Below are 18,487 nucleotides of genomic sequence, written 5' to 3'. Positions count from 1 at the left end.
CAGGAGTTGGCTTACATGATATAGATTGAGTCCAATTTTACCGTATTATTTAAATGTTTTAGATGAACATATTATAAACAGTGCCCTCTCACCCGCCCCTCAAAATAACCACATCGTTTTATGGTTTAGTAGAAATAGCAAGGCACAACAAATTTTGAAGGATGTTGTCCACTAAACCTTAAAGGGACCTCCAACTTTGTTGCATAAATTGGACGGAAATGCCAGTTCATCTAGGCTAACCCAAATGGTAATTATCCCGTTTAACTTGCCCTGGCTTTATGTATTTATACCACTTGCATATTCCTCACTCAGACACAGGAGCTCTTCCTTGTAATGAAGAGGTCCAAGGTAGGATTTTCTACTGGGCATAGCAGAATAAAATGGAAAAATGACAGCAGTAACTGAAGCTCATGGACTTGGTTTCGGGGCATGTTTGCAAACCCCTGATATCACTATTGCTCAATTCCTAACGGAAGAACTGTCATGTTGTATTTGGCTTTGCATCCTTAAACACTGAGTCTATTAGTTTGAATGACATCGATGAACTGTCCTAAGATTCCCGAAAGCACACACGGGGCAGCTGCTGACATGTGTCTCCCGGGTGTTCAAGGTGGGCGGTCCTGCCAAAGCTTGGAAGTCAGGGCCTGCACAGAACGAAAAACAAGCTGCCCCCGCTCCTCCACCCCATCCCCCTCCCTCCAATCCCCCCTTCAAGGGTTACACTTGCTTGAAAGACAGAAGAAACTCAGAGATTCTGGCAAGGAGACATATGTCACAGACAGGGAGGAGGGAGGACTGGCTGGCATCCTCTTTCTGGAGGACGCAAAGCGACCTAAGTCCGGGGCCTCCAGTGAGCATGCCGGCTGCTGCTCTGAAGATGGGAAATCGTTACTGTGGAGTTGGGAGACCCTTTCTCCCCCATCTGCTCACGCTGGCTTGTGTTCTGGGTGGCGGAAGCCTACTGGGGAGTAAGCCAACAGGAAGGTGGGAACAGGTGATACACCAGATGCAGAGGTAACGTCCATTTCTCCAAAAAAGGCTACTCTGAGCTTTTACAAGGAATGAATGAAATAACTTATACTTGGCTTATTTGGAAAAAATGTTGAGGTCGCAGGCTTCGCTATTCATAGTGCCATCGTTTCTGTGGCTTATCTTGCTGACGCTTCTCGGACACTTCATGGACCAGATCCCTTTTAAGATGTTGGGCTTCCCTAAGCTATGCTAAAAGCATATTTTCCCACATGAAGGGACCACTTTATATGAGTAAATGTTAAAGATGGTAGGTCTCTTAATTTTAAAAAGGGACAAAAATTAAGTTTTGGATGTGAACTTGGATAGAAAATACTTAACAGAATCTACTTATAAAAAGCTCTTTTTAGCAGTGAGCTGACAAAAGAGATGTCCCAGGGACTGAATAAGAACATATCTTTCATTGATGATTTGTGGGTGAGTGGAGGTTTTCCTTTATAAATCGACATCAGACTCGTTTCTCTGCATTTTGAGAAGAACTGGATCCATTCCTTAGTGGTCCAAAATGATGCACTAATCAGTGCTACAAGGAACTGTCACCCTCCTAGTTCAATATTTGGGCAACTGTTAAAAAAGCTTAGAGTCTTTCTTTTTAAAAAGTGATTTACTAGGGGCAGTATCAACATCCTTTCTACAAAAGATGCATGAAAACTGGCCCATCACAACAGACGAAACATCTCCAAAAGATTTCCACTGTCTTCAGGGCAGAAACAGGCAAAAAGGATTCTCCCTCTATACACTACGAGTTTGGGGTAGAAATACTTGCAAATTACAGGCTTGAGTAAACAAGATGTGAAGCGCAACTTTTTTCATCTTTGGCCATTTTTCAAAACTGTGTTTCATTTGACCACCTCTTTTGTCTTTTTCCAAGACACTCTGTCCTTACATTAAATGATCTGTGTAACCGCCCTAGGAAGGCTTTCTGATTTTATGATTGGGGCTATCCTGGAAACAGGATTCTGATCCGAGACAAAGGCACCAGGGCTGAGAAATCTAGCTTTCTGCTACATGATTGATTCTTTTAAGTAAACCTCAGTTGAATCAGGCCCCAAACATCCTGTGATCTTGGGAGAAGAGGGTAGTGGTTTTCTTGATCATCATGAAGACATACGTGAGTCAGAGACATGTATTAATAGATTAATAGGCTTGGTTCTCCTTTGTTTAAGTCAATCGCTAACGATCATTAAGTCCTATGTAAGGCACATTTGGTCTTTAGAGTCACTTTGGGAGTTGAGTAATAAATGGAATTGTCATTACAGTCTCCCCCAGAATTCAAAATTTGTCATTAAAAACTGATTTGAGAGACTCTCAAAACGCTGCATAATCAGGTAGGTAAAAGCCTTATGAATTGGGGCTAATTTAGAAAAAAGACCCATTTGAATTAGTGAGCTTTTGGAATGAGAGAAAGTATCTAAACTCATGCAGCTTTATTACTTTCAAAGCAAGCCCATAGAATTGGGCTTTCAAGAGACAGTCTGCAAGTGTCCCAGTTAATAAACAGCTGCAACTTATTTGTAATTAACTCCATTAAACTCCTTAAGACATTACTTCCACAGATGTAATAACAACCTTTAGCTCAGTCTTTGTTAAAAGGTAACAAATTCTAGATCAAAGGGTCCTGGATGAATAAGAACATATTACATCACATTCCAAAATAACAGTCTTGCCTTGAGATCTTAAAAATGACCTCTTTTCAATGGATAGATCATCTCAACACATCAGTAGGCTACATGTTTCCTAATTTTGTGCACAAAAAGTAGGGAGTTTGCATGGAAAATCTTCCACCAGGGAAATGAGACAGGTTAGTATGAAACCGAGCTAACTGTTGATTTTGGTGGTTTAGGGTCAAAGGTTAGGAGAAAAGAGGGTAGTAGGAGGGAGGAAAGGAGAGGAGGGGGTGAGGTGGGTGACGGAGGGGGAAAGACGGACTTGTTTTATAAGCATTAATACGATTTTTTGCTCTAGGGTTCATATCTTCTGATAATTTAGTTTAAAATATAGAAGGTAAATAAAACATTCAACAAAAAATTAAAGCCTTTCTCTGACTTACTACCTCCTTTATAAAACATTAGCTGAAAGCACTGGGTTCAGCTTTGTTTACCTTTACAGTGGACTTTATTTTCTAGGCTAGGCTGTTGGACCAAAAGGTGTTTGCCAGAAACTCATCTTCACTTTGTTAACAAATATGTAAGTAGGCAAATTCAGGTTCACCTTCGGGAGGTAAACTGACTGTTGATCACTGGTGTCTTCTTGTCAAGTGTCTCCTGAAGATGGGTCTGGAGAGCGTGTAATTAGCTGATGGACGACCAGAATTTACTTATTGCAGGCTGTGCCCTAAGCCAGTTTGGATAATTTCAGAATATAATTGAACCTGAGTAGCCTCAAAGATATTCCCAGTGGAACCCTTAAAAGTGAGCAGATTCTCTCAGATTCACACTGGCAAATAGCTTGTGGTTGGAGTGAACTGTGTCTCCTTAAACAGTGGAGATAAAACAGGAGGAGAAATGCTTATTTCTTGGGGTGATAGCACGTTATGAAATATCTATGCATTTTTAAACTCAAAGGGAGGCTTTTATTAACTTCTTTTCATTTTATCAATTTTCTCCCCGTCTAAAACACCACACCTCACACTGTCACAAAACTTCATCTAGTTATTTTTGATTTGGGAAAAAAAAAAAATTCAGTTCTTGAATACGGCCCCCGAAATGAAGAGGATGAACACAGGCCATGAATGTCGGGATTTGGCTCTAACAGGAACTTAAACTTCAGGGTGCATTCTGGAGGACTTCTGGAAGGGGCAGGATCGGGGCTCACTGGCCCCAGGGCAGTTACCTTGCAGCCTTCACACGTGATGCAGCGGTAGTGGTAGCCGGTGGCTTTGTCACCACACACGACACATAGCTCGTCCTTGTCTAAGTAACTGGGGATGTAGCCTGTGAAGAAGGAAAGGAGAAGCGTGTGAGAAAACAAGAGCATGTGAAAGACACACACCATAGCCCGGAGAGGACCAGGAGAGGAGAGGAGGGAGGTGGATGAGGAGGCAAGGCTGACTTGTTTGGTACGTTTTAATACAATTTTTGCTTTACAGTTTACATCTTGTGATCGCTTAGTTTTAAATATACAAGGTAAGGGAAACATTGAACAAGAAAACATTTTAAAAAGTGACTTAGGGCTTCCCTGGTGGCGCAGTGGTTGAGAGTCTGCCTGCCGATGCAGGGGACACGGGTTCGAGCCCTGGTCCGGGAAGATCCCACATGCCGCGAAGCAACTAAGCCTGTGCGCCACAACTACTGAGCCTGCGCGACTGGAGCCTGTGCTCCGCAACAAGAGAGGCCGCGATAGTGAGAGGCCCGCGCACCGCGATGGAGTGGCTCCCACTTGCCACAACTAGAGAAAGCCCTCGCACAGAAACGAAGACCCAACACAGCCAAAAATAAATTAATAAATAAAATAATAAATTTATTAAAAAAAAAAAGTGACCTAATACACTTTCTCAGTATCTTATATTTCCCTAGGACCTCAGTTCACATTTACAGAGTTAACGTTAGGCCCGGGATTTCTGAATGCCTTAGAAACAGGTGTCCTCACTCTTGCTGTGGAGATGGGAACAGGCCCGGAGGCTCTTGCAGCCAATGGATGTGGCAGAGAGGCCGGGATTTTTAAAAAAATTTATTTATAAGTGGATTTATCATTTTTGTTATACATAACATTATGGGTAATTATTAAAAAGAAAATATAAGATCTTTCAACAGAAACCTGGTCTTTGCTCCTGAAAGGATTTGTACCCATTTTCACACCCCAATCACTAACTTAGATTACTGAACCGGGGAAACAGTTTCTTTTCTTCTTCCTAACACTGTGATACAATAGATTCCTGATTAGACCTTAGAATCACCCTGTTTAAAATGATTGAATCCTAGAATCAACTGTTTAAAAATACTGAATCTGAGAGACCAATCCCCAGAGAATCTTATTTCAATGGCTTTAGGGTGTGGAAACATCATAGGCATTGAATTTCCTAAAAGCTCTCTGGGTGATTCTAATGTACATCTAGAACTGAGAATCCCTGGGCCTGGGCTTATATGGAGAGATCCAGAGAGGCTGGGATTTGAGACACCTGGGGTGCTCTGGATAACACAGCCTCTTTCGAAAGGCTTATTTCTGAGCTTGTTCTTAGGGGACTTGATCCACTTTGGAACCAAGGCAGCATGCAATAAATTCAGAAAACTTTATAGCTGGAAAGGTCCTGGGAGAGCAGGTAGTTTTGAGGTGAACAGGCCTTAAGAGGTCTGGCCTTCCTCAGGCTCACACTAGAAATTAACAGCAGAGACTAAAATCCAGATCTCCTGACTTCCAGCCCTCCAGTATAAGTTATGTTGGTCTTTTTCTAAAAATAGACAGTTAACTTCAGGTAGAATGAATAAGGCCATCTAAAAAAAAATATTCTGCAAACTTGTGATATTACGATAGCACAACCAAACAACACTGGCAGTTCCTCAAAAGGTTAAACACAAAATGACATATGACCCAGCAATTCCACTCTGAGGTATATACCCAAGAGAACTGAAAACATGTATCCATACAAAAACTCATACATGAAGGTTCAAAGCAGCATTATTCATAAAATTCAAAATGTAGAAACAACTGAAATGTCCATCAGATCATGAATGGATAAACAAAATGTGGTATATTTGCACAATGGAGTATTATTCAGCCAGGAAAAGGAAAGAAGTACTGTTACATGGTACAACAAGGATGAACCTTGAAAACATGCAGTGAAAGAAGCTAGATACTTCCATTTGTGTGAAATATCTAGAAGAGGCACATTCCTAGAGACAGAAATTAGATTAGTGGTTGCCAAGGCCTGGAGGGAGGGGAGAATGGGGGATGACCACCAAAGGGTACAAAGTTTCTTTTCAAGGTAATGAAAATGTTCTGGAATTTCATAGTGTTGAAGGTTGTATACAACTCTGTGAATATATTGAAAACCACTGAGTGAAAAACCATTGCTTTGAATGAACATATTTTGTACACTTGAAATGTGTGAATTTTATAGTATGTGAAATATGTCTCCATAAAGCTCTTAATAAAAAACAAAGAAACGAGGAGATAAAAGAGGATGGTTCCGTTCGATCAACATATATATGGGGGTGCTATGTGCCAGGCAACAACATGCCAAGGATCTAAAGATGACTAAGTCTTAATTCTTGGGGCAGCTCTCAGTGTTTTGGGGGAAACAGACAATAACAGATCATCTGCATATAATGAGGTCAGTACTGGGACAGGGCAGTGTCCAAATCACAAGGGGGAAAGTCTTTGAGATGCCTTCCCGCCCACCCCCCAGCCCGAGTCCAGGTTGGGCGCTCCCATTCCTCCCCAGGGGCAGCCCTTTTCTTATCTGCATCTTAACAACCTGTGAACTTTTTCCTCCCTTTAGACCATGATCTCTGGTTCACTGCAGGCTTTACAGTTCCAGCTAGACGGCAGGGATCGTATCGTTCACGCTGAAACCCCAGTGTTTGGCACCTGCTTCCTCTGATGGATAGAATCACAGTTTCTCAAGATCGCTGCTGTCAGCCAGTGGTGAAGAGCGCAAGGGAAGAGGCTTATATCTGGACCATGCAGACGGGCAGGCTGAAGTCTGGAGGCGTGCCTGAGAAGGCTCAGGATCTCGGCAAGGGTTTCTGAGAGAGCTGGCAATGCAGACACAGGAGCCCAAACTTCCAGCCTCGTGAAAACTGCCTTAGAAAGTTTGAACTTCGGTAAAAAAAAAAAAAAAAAAAAAAAAAAAGCAACCAAAATTCCACTGAGATTAACACTAAGACATCCAGATTCAAGCTCATCTAAGACTTAGTGATCTGGGGACACGCATGCTCACCAATCAACTAGATTCGGTCCCGCTTTCTTTGATGGCTCTCATCACTGGGTTTACTAGAGTGACATGGGGCTAAGGACAGCTTAAGGGAGATGCCATGCTCCCACAACAGAGAAATGAAAATCACTACGTCCAGGCCAGTTTGGTTGAGGTGCCATCACCAAAAGGGGAGATTTGAAGTCTGAATTTTATACACCTTGCTCAGCTTGCTTGTCTACATTGGTCTATAAAAACCACTATTCATTACACTCAAAGAGAGTCTTTGCTTGCTGGTTAGGTCTCCTCTTTACGTGATCAAAAAACCCCAAATCCCAAGCTGGTATGCCACTATCTGCTAGGTAACAGATGGCGCTCAAATTTAAGGAGAAATACTAATAAAATCTACAGGAAAACTCACGAGGCATTGATTTATTCCAAATACAGTTCTGGGAATAAAGAAATCCATAAAAAGAAACAACATAAAAATTCCAACAGGGCTATGTGTCTAGAGAACCAACTAGTTATCAAGCGTGTAGAATTGGGGGGAGAATCATAGTGAAAATGGTCAGAAATACTCTGGACCTAACTAACATCTTCCAGTGGTCAGTCTTTAGGAATCAAAAACAATGTGTATATGAGTTCCTTATAAAGTCCAGAGTTTTTAAATAAAAAATTACACGAGTAATACAATTCATTGTAGAAAAACTGAGAGACATAAATTAGCAAAAAACAGACTAACCTATCAACTTTCTACCAGAGAGATAACCACTGTAGCATTTTGGTTTCTACATCGTAGATTAGTATGTTTGACTGTGTGTGCACATGTGCTCGTGTGTGCATTGAAACACATGCTCATAAAACACAAAGTAACTTTTATTTTTAATTTATTTTTTAATTAAAAACTTTTTTTATTTTTTGGCTGCGCCACGTGGCCTGTGGTATCTTAGTTCCCCCACCAGGGATTGAACCCATGCCCCCTGATTTGGCAGTGCGGAGTCTTAACCACTGGACCACCAGGGAAGTCCCACAGAGTAACTTAAATAACAAAGTAATCCAATGATTAAAGCATGCACCTCCTGTTAAAGGCAGATGGAATATACATATCCATGTTGTCAGGAAACTACATTTTTTTAAATTAAATTTTCTTATTGAAGTATAGTTTCTGTACAATATTATATAAATTACAGGGGTACAATATAGTGATTCACAATTTTTAAAGGTTATACTCCATTTATAGTTATAAAATATTGGCTATATTCCCCATGTTGTACATTATATCCCTGTAACTTATTTTATACCTAATAGTTTGTTCCTCTTACTCCCCGACCTCTATCATGCCCCTACCCCTTCCCTCTCCCCACTGGTAACCACTAGTTTGTTCTCTATATCTGTGAGTCTGCTTCTTTTTTGTTATATTCACTACTTTGTTGTATTTTTTGGATTCCACAGGTAAGTGATCTCATACAATTTTTGTCTTTCTCTGTCTGACTTATTTCACTTAGCATAATGCCCTTCAAGTCCATCCATGTTGTTACAAATGGCAAATTTTCGTTCTTTTTTACGGCTGAGTAGTAATCCATTGTATATATATACCACATCTTCTTTACCCATTCATCTGTTGATGGACACTTAGGTTGCTTCCATGTCTTGGCTATTGTAAATAGAGCTGCAATGAACATTGTGGTGCATGTATCTTTTCGAATTAGTGTTTTTGTTTTATTCTGGTATATACCCAGGAGTGGAATTGCTGGGTCATATGGTAGCTCTATTTTTAGTTTTTTAAAGGGATCTCCATACTGTTCTCCATAATGGTTGTACCAATTTACATTCCTACCAGCAGTGTAGAAAGGTTCCCTTTTCTCTACATCCTCACCAACATTTGTTATTTGTGTTCTTTTTCATGATGGCCATTCTGACAGGTGTGAGGTGATATCTCATTGTGGTTTTGATTTGCATTTCCCCGATGATTAGTGATGTTGAGCATCTTTTCACGTGCCTGTTCACCATCTGCACAGGAAAGCTGCATCTTGATCTCTTAACACCTAGAGGTTATGTACAGTTGAGCAGAGTAAAGACTTTTGAGTTCTTGGTATCAGGTGCAGATGGCAGAGAGAAGGGAGAGAGAACTGCAGGTCTTTTCCTTCTAACCTCATGTTTGGGAACAAACTGTACTGCAGTTGGACACTGTGTTGCTTGAGGGACATGCCTTGGGAGGGCCGGAGAATATCCACTAGAGTTAGGAAGAAGCAGGACCCTTGCCGTCTTTCTCCCTACCTCACCACTACCAGCCTGCTTTACTCTTTGGTGTTGGCAGTAGGACACTGAAGGTTTCTCTTCTCTGTAGCTTAACAATTTATGTAGATGGTTGAACTGTTTGGCCTTTAAAGTTCCTGTGAACCCTGGAATCCAGTGATAATTCAATGTACGAGTGGAATGGGCTCCTTCTGTTTTCTTTTTTTTAATATAAATTTATTTATTTATTTATTATTTGTTTTTGTCTGCGTTGGGTCTTCATTGCTGCATGCAGGCTTTCTCTAGTTGCGGCGGGTGGGGCTACTCTGTTGCGGTGCGTGGGCTTCTCACTGCGGTGGCTTCTCTTGTTGTGGAGCACGGGCTCTAGGTGTGCGGGCTTCAGTAGTTGTGGCACAGGGGCTCAGTAGCTGTGGCTCGTGGGTTCAGTAGTTGTGGCTCGTGGGCTCAGTAGTTGTGGCACACAGGCTTAGTTGCTCTGCGGCACGTGGGATCTTCCCGGACCAGGGCTCGAACCCGTGTCTCCTGCGTTGGCAGGCGGATTCTTAACCACTGCGCCACCAGGGAAGTCCCTCCTTCTGTTTTCTGACTGCTAGTCTGAAGGGTGGTTTGCTTTGTTCTCTTATTTCTCCTACATTATTTTCTTGGTGGGTGGATGAATAGGTGATTAACTATGTCTTTAGTTAAACCATCAAAACGTCTACAGAAACATCTACTTAAGTTGGTAGCAGTTGCTTACGTGATCTCACTAGTGCACCCCACCCATCTCTTTCTTTTCTCTAAAATATTAACTCGGAAGCATCTTATTTACCCAAAACAGTCACCACAAGCAATGATACATCAGTCATTACACCTAAGTCCATTATCCATCATTAAATAACTGTCACCAGCGAGTAAAATCCCACACATAGTGAATAGGTAGGTGGGGATTCTCTTAAGGTTACAGAATGTCCTTGACAACATCACATGGTAACCAGTTCTCCTAGAGAACTTAACCCCTGCTTGCTCTTCTGTCTCAGGGTCTCCATCCTTTTGCTTTTTCATGCTCCCCAAATGAGTCACATGCCGGCCAATACGCCCAGCCAAGGAAGATGCGTGCTGCCAGGAGAGCACACTCATTGAATGTCAGTATTGTGTTCTGCCTGGAAACAAATATGAGAAGCACATCCCGGAGGCCCGGCTGCTCACCTGAGAATTGCATCTGCGAGCTGCCCCAGGTGACTGTTAAAGAAGCGTGGTTGATCACGCCCGAAAACAGGTAAGGCCCATGACTATATGTGATAGTGCAAGGATGATGTATTTTGCCCAGCTTTTATATTCTCAGATGCATTATTTCTTAGACTAATAAACCATGCTGTCACTTTATCAAGCCTATTATTATGAAAGCAAACTCCATCTGTTTGTTCAACCAAGGGCTTGGAGATTTTTTAATGGACACTTGGAAATGTCTGATTAATTGCTAAGTATTACCCTGCGTGTAAAATGGGTTGACATGATAAAAAATTACTAACATTATTTTTTAACCTTTTTTGCTAGGAGCTTTATCAAGACCTAATTCACATACCATACAATTCAATGGCTTTTAATATAGTCACAGAGTTGTGAAATCATCACCACAATCAATTTTAGAACATTTTCATCATCTCCCTAAGAAACCTTGTACCTTTAGAAGTCACTGCCTATCCCTCCCATCTCCTCCATCTGCCCTGCCCTAAGCAACCACTAATCTATTTTCTGTTTCTACAGATTTGCCTATTCTCGACATTTCATACAAATGGAATGGTACAATGTGTATTCTTTTGTGACTGGCTTTTCACTTAGCACAATGTTTTCAAGGTTTATCCGTGTCATCGGCAACATTAATTTTTAAAAATTTGATCCTCAGAGGGACTTGGTATGTGGAAGGAAAGTTGTGAGCATTTGCGCTAGAAATCATGCAACAGGGAGCAAGCTTGGCTTCTTGGTTTGCACTGAATGCAATTCACTTGGTTTCCCATGAATGGGTAAAATCAGAAGACTGGCTAGTTTAACTCTTTTGAGTGAATTATAACAGCATCTCAGGTCCTAGGAGAAGAAACACTGGGCCCTCCCTTGTCACGTTGGCAGACACACAGTCCTTAGGAATAGAACATAAGGCAGATCTTGGTGGCAGGTGTAAAGGAGAAGGAGCTGCCTAGGCAGGTCAATCCAGCAGAAGTGGAGAGGAGCCGAGCTCAGAGACCATTTCCAACCTGGCTAATCTTTCCTTCTGTGTCAGACCACTTGCCTAGCACAACCAGTCCTGGCATCTAAAAGGAGCAGTGGTTATTATTGGTGGTGGGGAATCCTTTGGGCAGTTCAGAAAGGTACTGATTCATGGTGAAGTTAGTGCTAAGGACCCTGAGGGGTTTGGGTCAGGCTATCGGATGAGAATATATTTTCACACCCTGCAGGAAGCTAAACCATTAGCAAGTTTAGTCTTTTTTCCAATTTTAATGGAACTTCTTCAAATCATCCCACAGCTCAGGCCCTTCTGATTTAAGCTTTTTTCCCCACTGCCACCTTCTTCCTGATGTCATTTCTTTATGTAGTTAAAAAATCTTGAACAGTTCATTGCTTAGCTTTTTCCTAAGATACTAATCCTGACTCTTTTTACATCTAATTCTTGGTACTAGATAACGTTTTGCATCACATTAATATTTAACTCTCTGATAAACACTATATTCATCCATCCATCCATCCATCCATCCATCCATCCATCCATCTCCATCCATCCATTTGTCTGTCCATAGATGTGTCCATCTGTCCATCCATCCATCCATCCATCCATCCATCCATCCATCCATCCACCCATCCATCCATCCATCCATTTACTTAACAACCATGTACGGCCCAGTGTGTAAGAAATGGGGTTCAAACTTGAAGCACTGTTAACTTTAAAGGTGTTCTTTCATTACTGTCTGCAAATTCCCAGCAGAGCTACCCAGAGGCTCCCATTCATGAAATCTTTCTTCAGAAAAGCACCGTCTCTCCGCTCTCCCCCCATGGCATCACTGAGCATCTTTGCTCTATACCTTGCCCTCTGGCTGGCTGAGGGGGTGAAGATACCCGAGTTCCAAGTCTTCAAACTCTAGAGCTCTGCGGGGTGTGGGCAGAGGAGGGAAAGGGAAGCAGAAGGAGGGCTGGGTCAGAGTTGTTAATCCAGAAAAGGGGAGAGGACATGATGACAAAGGACTCTGGATTTCCTTCATCTTGGAAGTCTTAGGGCAGAAAAGGGGGGCAAAGCAAGTTTTAGATTATTTCTTCTGACTCAAGAATTCCTGAAACCAAAATATTTCATTTTTAGGGCTAACCTTGGGCATAATACAGTTTCACACACAAGAAGTCCCTAACTAACCTTCCTTCTCCCCGTCCCCATAGACTCCAACCCTCCGGAGCTGACAAAGCCTTTCAATCCACAATTAGAGCTAAAACCACTTGAAGATGCAAGTCACTAAGATGGGGAAAAGACTGGTATAACTAGCCAGTCAAAATTTTAATCAAAAGGATACACACACTGGCCGTCTGCAGTGTTTGGCTTTCAGAGTGTTTAAAAATCTCAGCCAATTTTTAAAACCAGGATTTCACATAAAATCCAGATTTCTTGCTTCGTGTGAAAAATGAGAAGATCTGGGAATATTGAGCCCAAATTCTCCCAGGGCAACAATCAATTGAACAGAGAAGGGCAGCCCACCTGCTAATAATGAGAGAGACTTCCTAGTTCTCTGCAGTCAGCACCCCTCCCTAAGGTGCCCCAACTCTGAGGCCAAATGTCAGTTGCCATTTATGTTTATTCTTGCATCGTCTTTTGATAAGTAAAGAAATATTTCACAGAATTTTTTATCTTTGTCAAAAGTGGGAAGACAAAAGTAATTCAAGAAAAATGAAATGATGTATGTCTTTATGGAAGTGAAAAATCTTATCCTGTGACATATAAACAATGTGTGTGATGGTTGAAAAATTTAAATTAAGTAGTCCTTATGGAACAACTGTGCCTCTCTGTTATTAACGTCAGCTCTCTGGTGCTTATAATCATTGGAGTTTTGGAACTCTGGTACTGATGAGATCATTTCCTGTTTTATTTATTTACTATTTATTATTTTTATTTTTGGCCGTGCTGCTTGGCTTGTGGGATCTTTTTTTTTTTTAATTATTTTATTTAATGTATTTTATTTTTTTTTGGCTGTGTTGGGTCTTTGTTGCTGTGTGCGGGCTTTTCTCCAGTTGCGGCGAGCAGGGGCCACTCGTCCTTGTGGTGTGCGGGCTTCTCATTGTGGTGGCCTCTCCCGCTGCGGAGCACAGGCTCTAGGCGTGTGGGCCTCAGTAGTTGCGGTACGCGGGCTCAGTAGTTGTGGCTCGCGGCTCTAGAGTGCAGGCTCAGTAGTTGTGGTGCACGGGCTTAGTTGCTCCGCGGCATGTGGGATCTTCCCGGACCAGGGCTTGAACCCGTGTCCCCTGCATTGGCAGGTGGATTCCCAACCACTGAGCCACCAGGGAAGCCCCAGCTTGTGGGATCTTAGTTCCCTGACCAAGGATTGAACCTGGGCCATGGCAGTGGAAGCACCGAGTCCTAACCACTGGACCGCCAGGGAATTCCCAATCAGTTCCTGTTTTTTAACCTGTTTAGGTTTAGAAAGCAGGAAGGTAAAGTGTATTAGAAGAACGAGGAGGGACTTCCCTGGTGGCGCAGTGGTTAAGAATTCGCCTGCCAATGCAGGGGACACGGGTTCGAGCCCTGGTCTGGGAAGATGCCACATGCCACGGAGCAACTAAGCCCATGCGCCACAACTACTGAGCCTGCGCTCTAGAGCCCACTAGCCATAACTACTGAAGCCTACGCGCCTAGAGCCCGTGCTCTGCAACAAGAGAAGCCACCGCAATGAGAAGCCCGCACACCGCAACTAGAGAAAGCCTGAGTACAGCAACAAAGACCCAATGCAGCCAAAAAAAAAAAAGAATGGGGAAAGGGGGAGAGCAGACAGGGTCATCAGAAACAGGCACCGTGGCTCCCTCTGATTTTGCTTTGAGAGTCAATTTACGGCATCAGGCTTACACAGAAGCATCCACAGTTATTTCATGCCCTGCATGTTTGAGAAAAATGGGTGCCTTTTTAAAATCTGAATATCCATTCAGAATGAGACTCAAGGCTCTAGATCTAAAAATGTGGGCTACCAGCTCTTCAGCATGATGTCATGAAGGGAAGGAGCAAGTGGGTTTGTCATCAGGATGACGTCACTGTTGGTCTAAGCGGCACTGGGCTCCTGAAGGCATCCCTGCAGCTTCACAGAGTGGGAAGTACAGGAGGTTACCGCCTTCGTGTGCTTACGATCTACACAGAGTTGACGTCAACGCGCCTATAAGATGAAAAGCACCCGATGCAGACCATGGGAACTATCTCTAACGCATATATGTAAGTAGCAACGTTTCAGGTGTATATGTATATGTATGTTCAAGTGAACTCCATTTTGAAACGATTCAATGTACAAAGATCTAAACTCTTGAATTTGAAAGCCAAGGAGGGATTTTTCACATGACAAAAAGAACCTTTACAAAAGATCCTTTATTTCAGATGTTCTCCAAATATTAAGTGCTTTTAATGCAGTGGTTCTCAACTGAGGGTGATTTCGCCCCAAGGGGACACTTGGCAGTATCTGGAGACACTGCTGGTTGTCACAGCTGGGTGAGGGGTGAGGCTTGGGTGCTACTGGCATGTAGTGTCCAGAGGCCGGGGCTGCTGCTGAACGTTCTACAAGGCGCAGTTCAGCCCCACGACAGAGAATATCTGGCCTCAAAAGTCATTCGTGCCAAGATGGAGAAACTCTGGTTTAATACACATTGTATATATTTCATCTTCCTCAAAAAGAGGTGATTTACACAAATGATTCAGCACTATTATATTACGCAAGGGATACTTATCTTTGAAGTCAGGGCTGGTCAGGAGCAGGGCTTTTGGAGAGAATAGGGTGCTGGTTAAATAGAAAAGGCTGATGAGCTGAGAGCTGAATCAGTGACCTGAAGGCTGAGAAGGGCAGGGCACACACTGGGGTGTGGCTGGGAAAAAAGTATCATTGGTTCAGGGATGGGGGGCAGTATGGCTGAGAGAGGAGACTGGCTGAGATTTCTGGAACAGAGTGTATGGGAGGAAGCACGAAACCAGAATCCAGACGGAACTCTCTGGGGCAGGGAAGAGGTGGTGGAGTTCGTGTTTGATCCAACAGGTCATGGAAAGGGTCTGAACGTCTGAGGGTGGGTGGAGAGGGCAGGGAGGAACTGCCACTGAGCAGCCGGAAGCAGAGGCTCTGGGGGAGAAGAGGGGGGACAGGCAGAGAAGAGGACATGATGGCATGGCGGGCAGTTTCTGCAGACAAAGAACGGGGGTGGGTGCAGTGACCGACCACTCTGGGCGTCTCCTGGAGAACGGAGGAGATTCTCTAAAGCAGCTGGTAGAGAGGGCGCTGAGATGAGCCTGGTACCAAGGACAGCGCACGGAGGCGCCTTGGTCATGAGGGTGTGGAAAAGGGAGAATGCAGAGCCTGAGCGAGCACTGGGTGGTATCAGGACAAGGAAGGGGGTCCTAAAAGCTGGCCCAGAACAGATGGTAGAGCGGGAAGCAACTGGACCTCAGGCTGAATGCACCTGAATGCTGGGAGCTGAGAAAAAAGCTTTGAGTTTGTGGAGGGATGTGAGGTGGTGGACGTGAACCCCATAGGCAGGAAATAAACAGCTCCAACATTCCTTCCCAAGCCTGCCGGCACCTGACTTCAGTTTCTCATAAGACCTTGGATTCTTGCTGTTAGCTTTCATCTCGAGGAGTGGCAACGGATGCCTGAGGATGGGCATACAATGAAATCTCTGAAGGACATGCCTTGACTAGACAGGTACCTGATTCTCAGGAAAGAGAAGAAAGAAGAGTCAGCTCATGCTTTGTCTGCACTTGGACTTGGTTTGGAAGCGACTATTGTTCCTTCCTCTGCTTGCATTTCTGGGTGCTGAGAGGCACTTTCATGCAACAAATGTGTTTTGTATTTTTAAAAAACGGTTCTGTTATTTTCTGGAGTGGTGTTGACTCTTCATAGTATATGGGTGGCAATGCCCAATTTGAAATCCTACATTTACATCAGCATCCTTACAATTACAAAAGCGTTGCAGAAAAGTCTGCAGTTGCATTAACCTCTTAAGTATTACATTGTAAAGACATGATGCCTACAACACTTGGTTCATTGGGCAGACTGATCATATATGTGTTTAAATTAAACAAATCCAACTAGGGAGGAAGAGTAGGGGTGGGAGAGACTGGGGAAGAAAGAGGAAGACTGAGAGAGAGAGAGAGGTAGAGGGGAAATAGTAGGGGAAAGAGACAAAAGGGAGGGAGAAGGCGAGAAGGAAGGGTTGAGAAAGAGAAGTTGAGATAGTGTGCCATCATTTCATATTCAAGTTCATGGCAATGGGACTCATGAATCTTCCCTTTTTTGGTCTCCTTTTCTGCCTGCCTCTCACTGGACTGAATGTGATTCTAGGGTTTAAGGGTACTTGTTTCTCCTGTAACATTTTTTTCAGGGCAGCCCATGGAAACGTCCTATCCCCAAATCTACTGTATAGCAATCCTTCTTTAACTTTAAAAGAGGCTAAGGAAATTCTAATTAGAGATCGTATTTCTTTGGGGCTTAACTCTTGTTTTTAATCCATTTCTCATGTCTACACAATTATTCACATACAGTCAACAGAGCTGCAGAACATGAAAAAAAGACTTCGATTCCTGACCTGAGACAGAGGGGCAATGAAAACAGATACAGAAAGGACAGCTCTATGTGGAGTTTCTGCTTCAGGTATGAATATTTCTTTCTGCACTAGTAAGAACGCAGCTGTAAAACAAGCACACGTGCAGTCAAAACCCCAAACGGAACAGGACAAACACACGCCATCTCCTTGATCCTGGCTCAAAACCAGGAAATTCTTACCCCCTTGGACATGATAACCAACTTGGATACAAACACACTAGCTACATTTTTGGACATGCCATTCCTGTAAAGATGGCACGGAGAATGTTGAGCGAAGAATCCTGTGGAGGAGGGTTGCACAGGACAGACACTCCAAGGAAGGATTCTGTTGAAGCAGACCCAGAGGCGAATTGGCCAAGCTGCCCGCAGAGCGGCCAGACTCAAGCTCTTTGGGGACTTTGGAATGTAACTGGAATTTCTGGTGGAAACAGCTAGCATCTCCCGCCAAAAAAAAAAAAAAAAAAAAAAAGATATCGACTTTTAGTTCTGCTGAAACCTCTGCCACGAAGGAGAAGTCGCGGCACCCTGGCTGCCAATTCCCTTTCCCTCCGTCTGATTTCTAAACTTAACTCTCCCTTCCTCCCTAGCTGGGGCCAGGAAGAAAGTGTGAAGCAGAACTGGCTGTGTTGGCTGATTTTAACATAACAAACCATGGCTAGGTTACTTGAAAGATTAAAAACTAAGGAGCTCGTATCTTCTTAGTGATTGCTCGAGTTCTTTTTATTTGTCCCTAACTTTTAAAAATTAAAAATGTCTTTTCTCGTATACTGTAGGAAAATTTGACAGACATCACAGTGTTCATTTCAGCCCCTCTCATTGTGAAAATTATACTGCCCCCCCTTCTTAAGGTTTTATTCTAAGTTTGATTCAATGAACTGCATTCTGACTCTTCCTTAATTCAGGTTCTCAGAGCTTCAGGAGCCTGATAACTTTTTCTCCTCTTGGTTATAAATGTAAAAACAGAGACAAACAACACAAAGAGAACTAAATCATTCTGAAGACTGTTATTGAGATAACCAGTCTTGTCACTGGGTTCTGTAGCCTTCCTTTACTTTATCTATGTGTACTTATACACACTTTTTTTTTTTAACAAGCTGATGATCATTCTCTACATACTGGAAAACTCCGACTAAAGGCTAGAGAATAAGCCATCCTTAAAAAAATAATGAAAAAGTTAAGACAGCTGCATTATTGAAGAGTGTCTAGAGTTGTGACAGCGACAAGCACAGATGAAGCAATTATGAATTTCATGAAAATAGATAAAAATCCAATTGGAATAATGAGGCCTGCCGCACTGAACACCTGTTTATTGTCTTAATTTTGCCTTAAGGAGATACTACTGATGTTCTCCAACAACAGCAAAAATCAATAATGGATCAATATGGATAAACGCGTTGGGTCCGACCTTTTGTCTTAAGAGACAGTTGACAGCTGGGTTTAGTTTTACTGGGATTTACTTAAAGACTTGTAACAGTAAATAATGGCGCATTTAAGAATATTTGCCTGCTCTGATTGAGTGAGTTTGGCAGGTGGCAGTGGCCTTTCAATGGCATATGGC

At 42.9% G+C, this 18,487-nt stretch overlaps 1 protein-coding gene across 15 annotated transcripts in view; it reads right to left on the bottom strand.

The window, feature by feature from the left end:
- THRB (thyroid hormone receptor beta) overlaps nt 1-18,487 on the bottom strand; it is a 386,050-nt gene that overhangs the window by 23,288 nt on the left and 344,275 nt on the right. For all 15 annotated transcript variants that reach the window (XM_082460761.1, XM_082460768.1, XM_082460767.1 and 12 more), the window contains one exon: nt 3,862-3,962. In XM_082460761.1, the coding sequence (XP_082316887.1) occupies nt 3,862-3,962 (101 nt within the window). The remainder of the gene's footprint in view (nt 1-3,861; nt 3,963-18,487) is intronic.

The sequence above is a fragment of the Balaenoptera physalus genome (assembly GCF_965194825.1).
Source record: "Balaenoptera physalus genome assembly, chromosome: 4".
In the NCBI taxonomy this organism is placed as follows: Eukaryota; Metazoa; Chordata; class Mammalia; order Artiodactyla; family Balaenopteridae; genus Balaenoptera; species Balaenoptera physalus.
The sequence above is the reverse complement of the archived record's forward strand: the minus strand, read 5'-3'. Positions and strand labels throughout refer to the sequence as shown.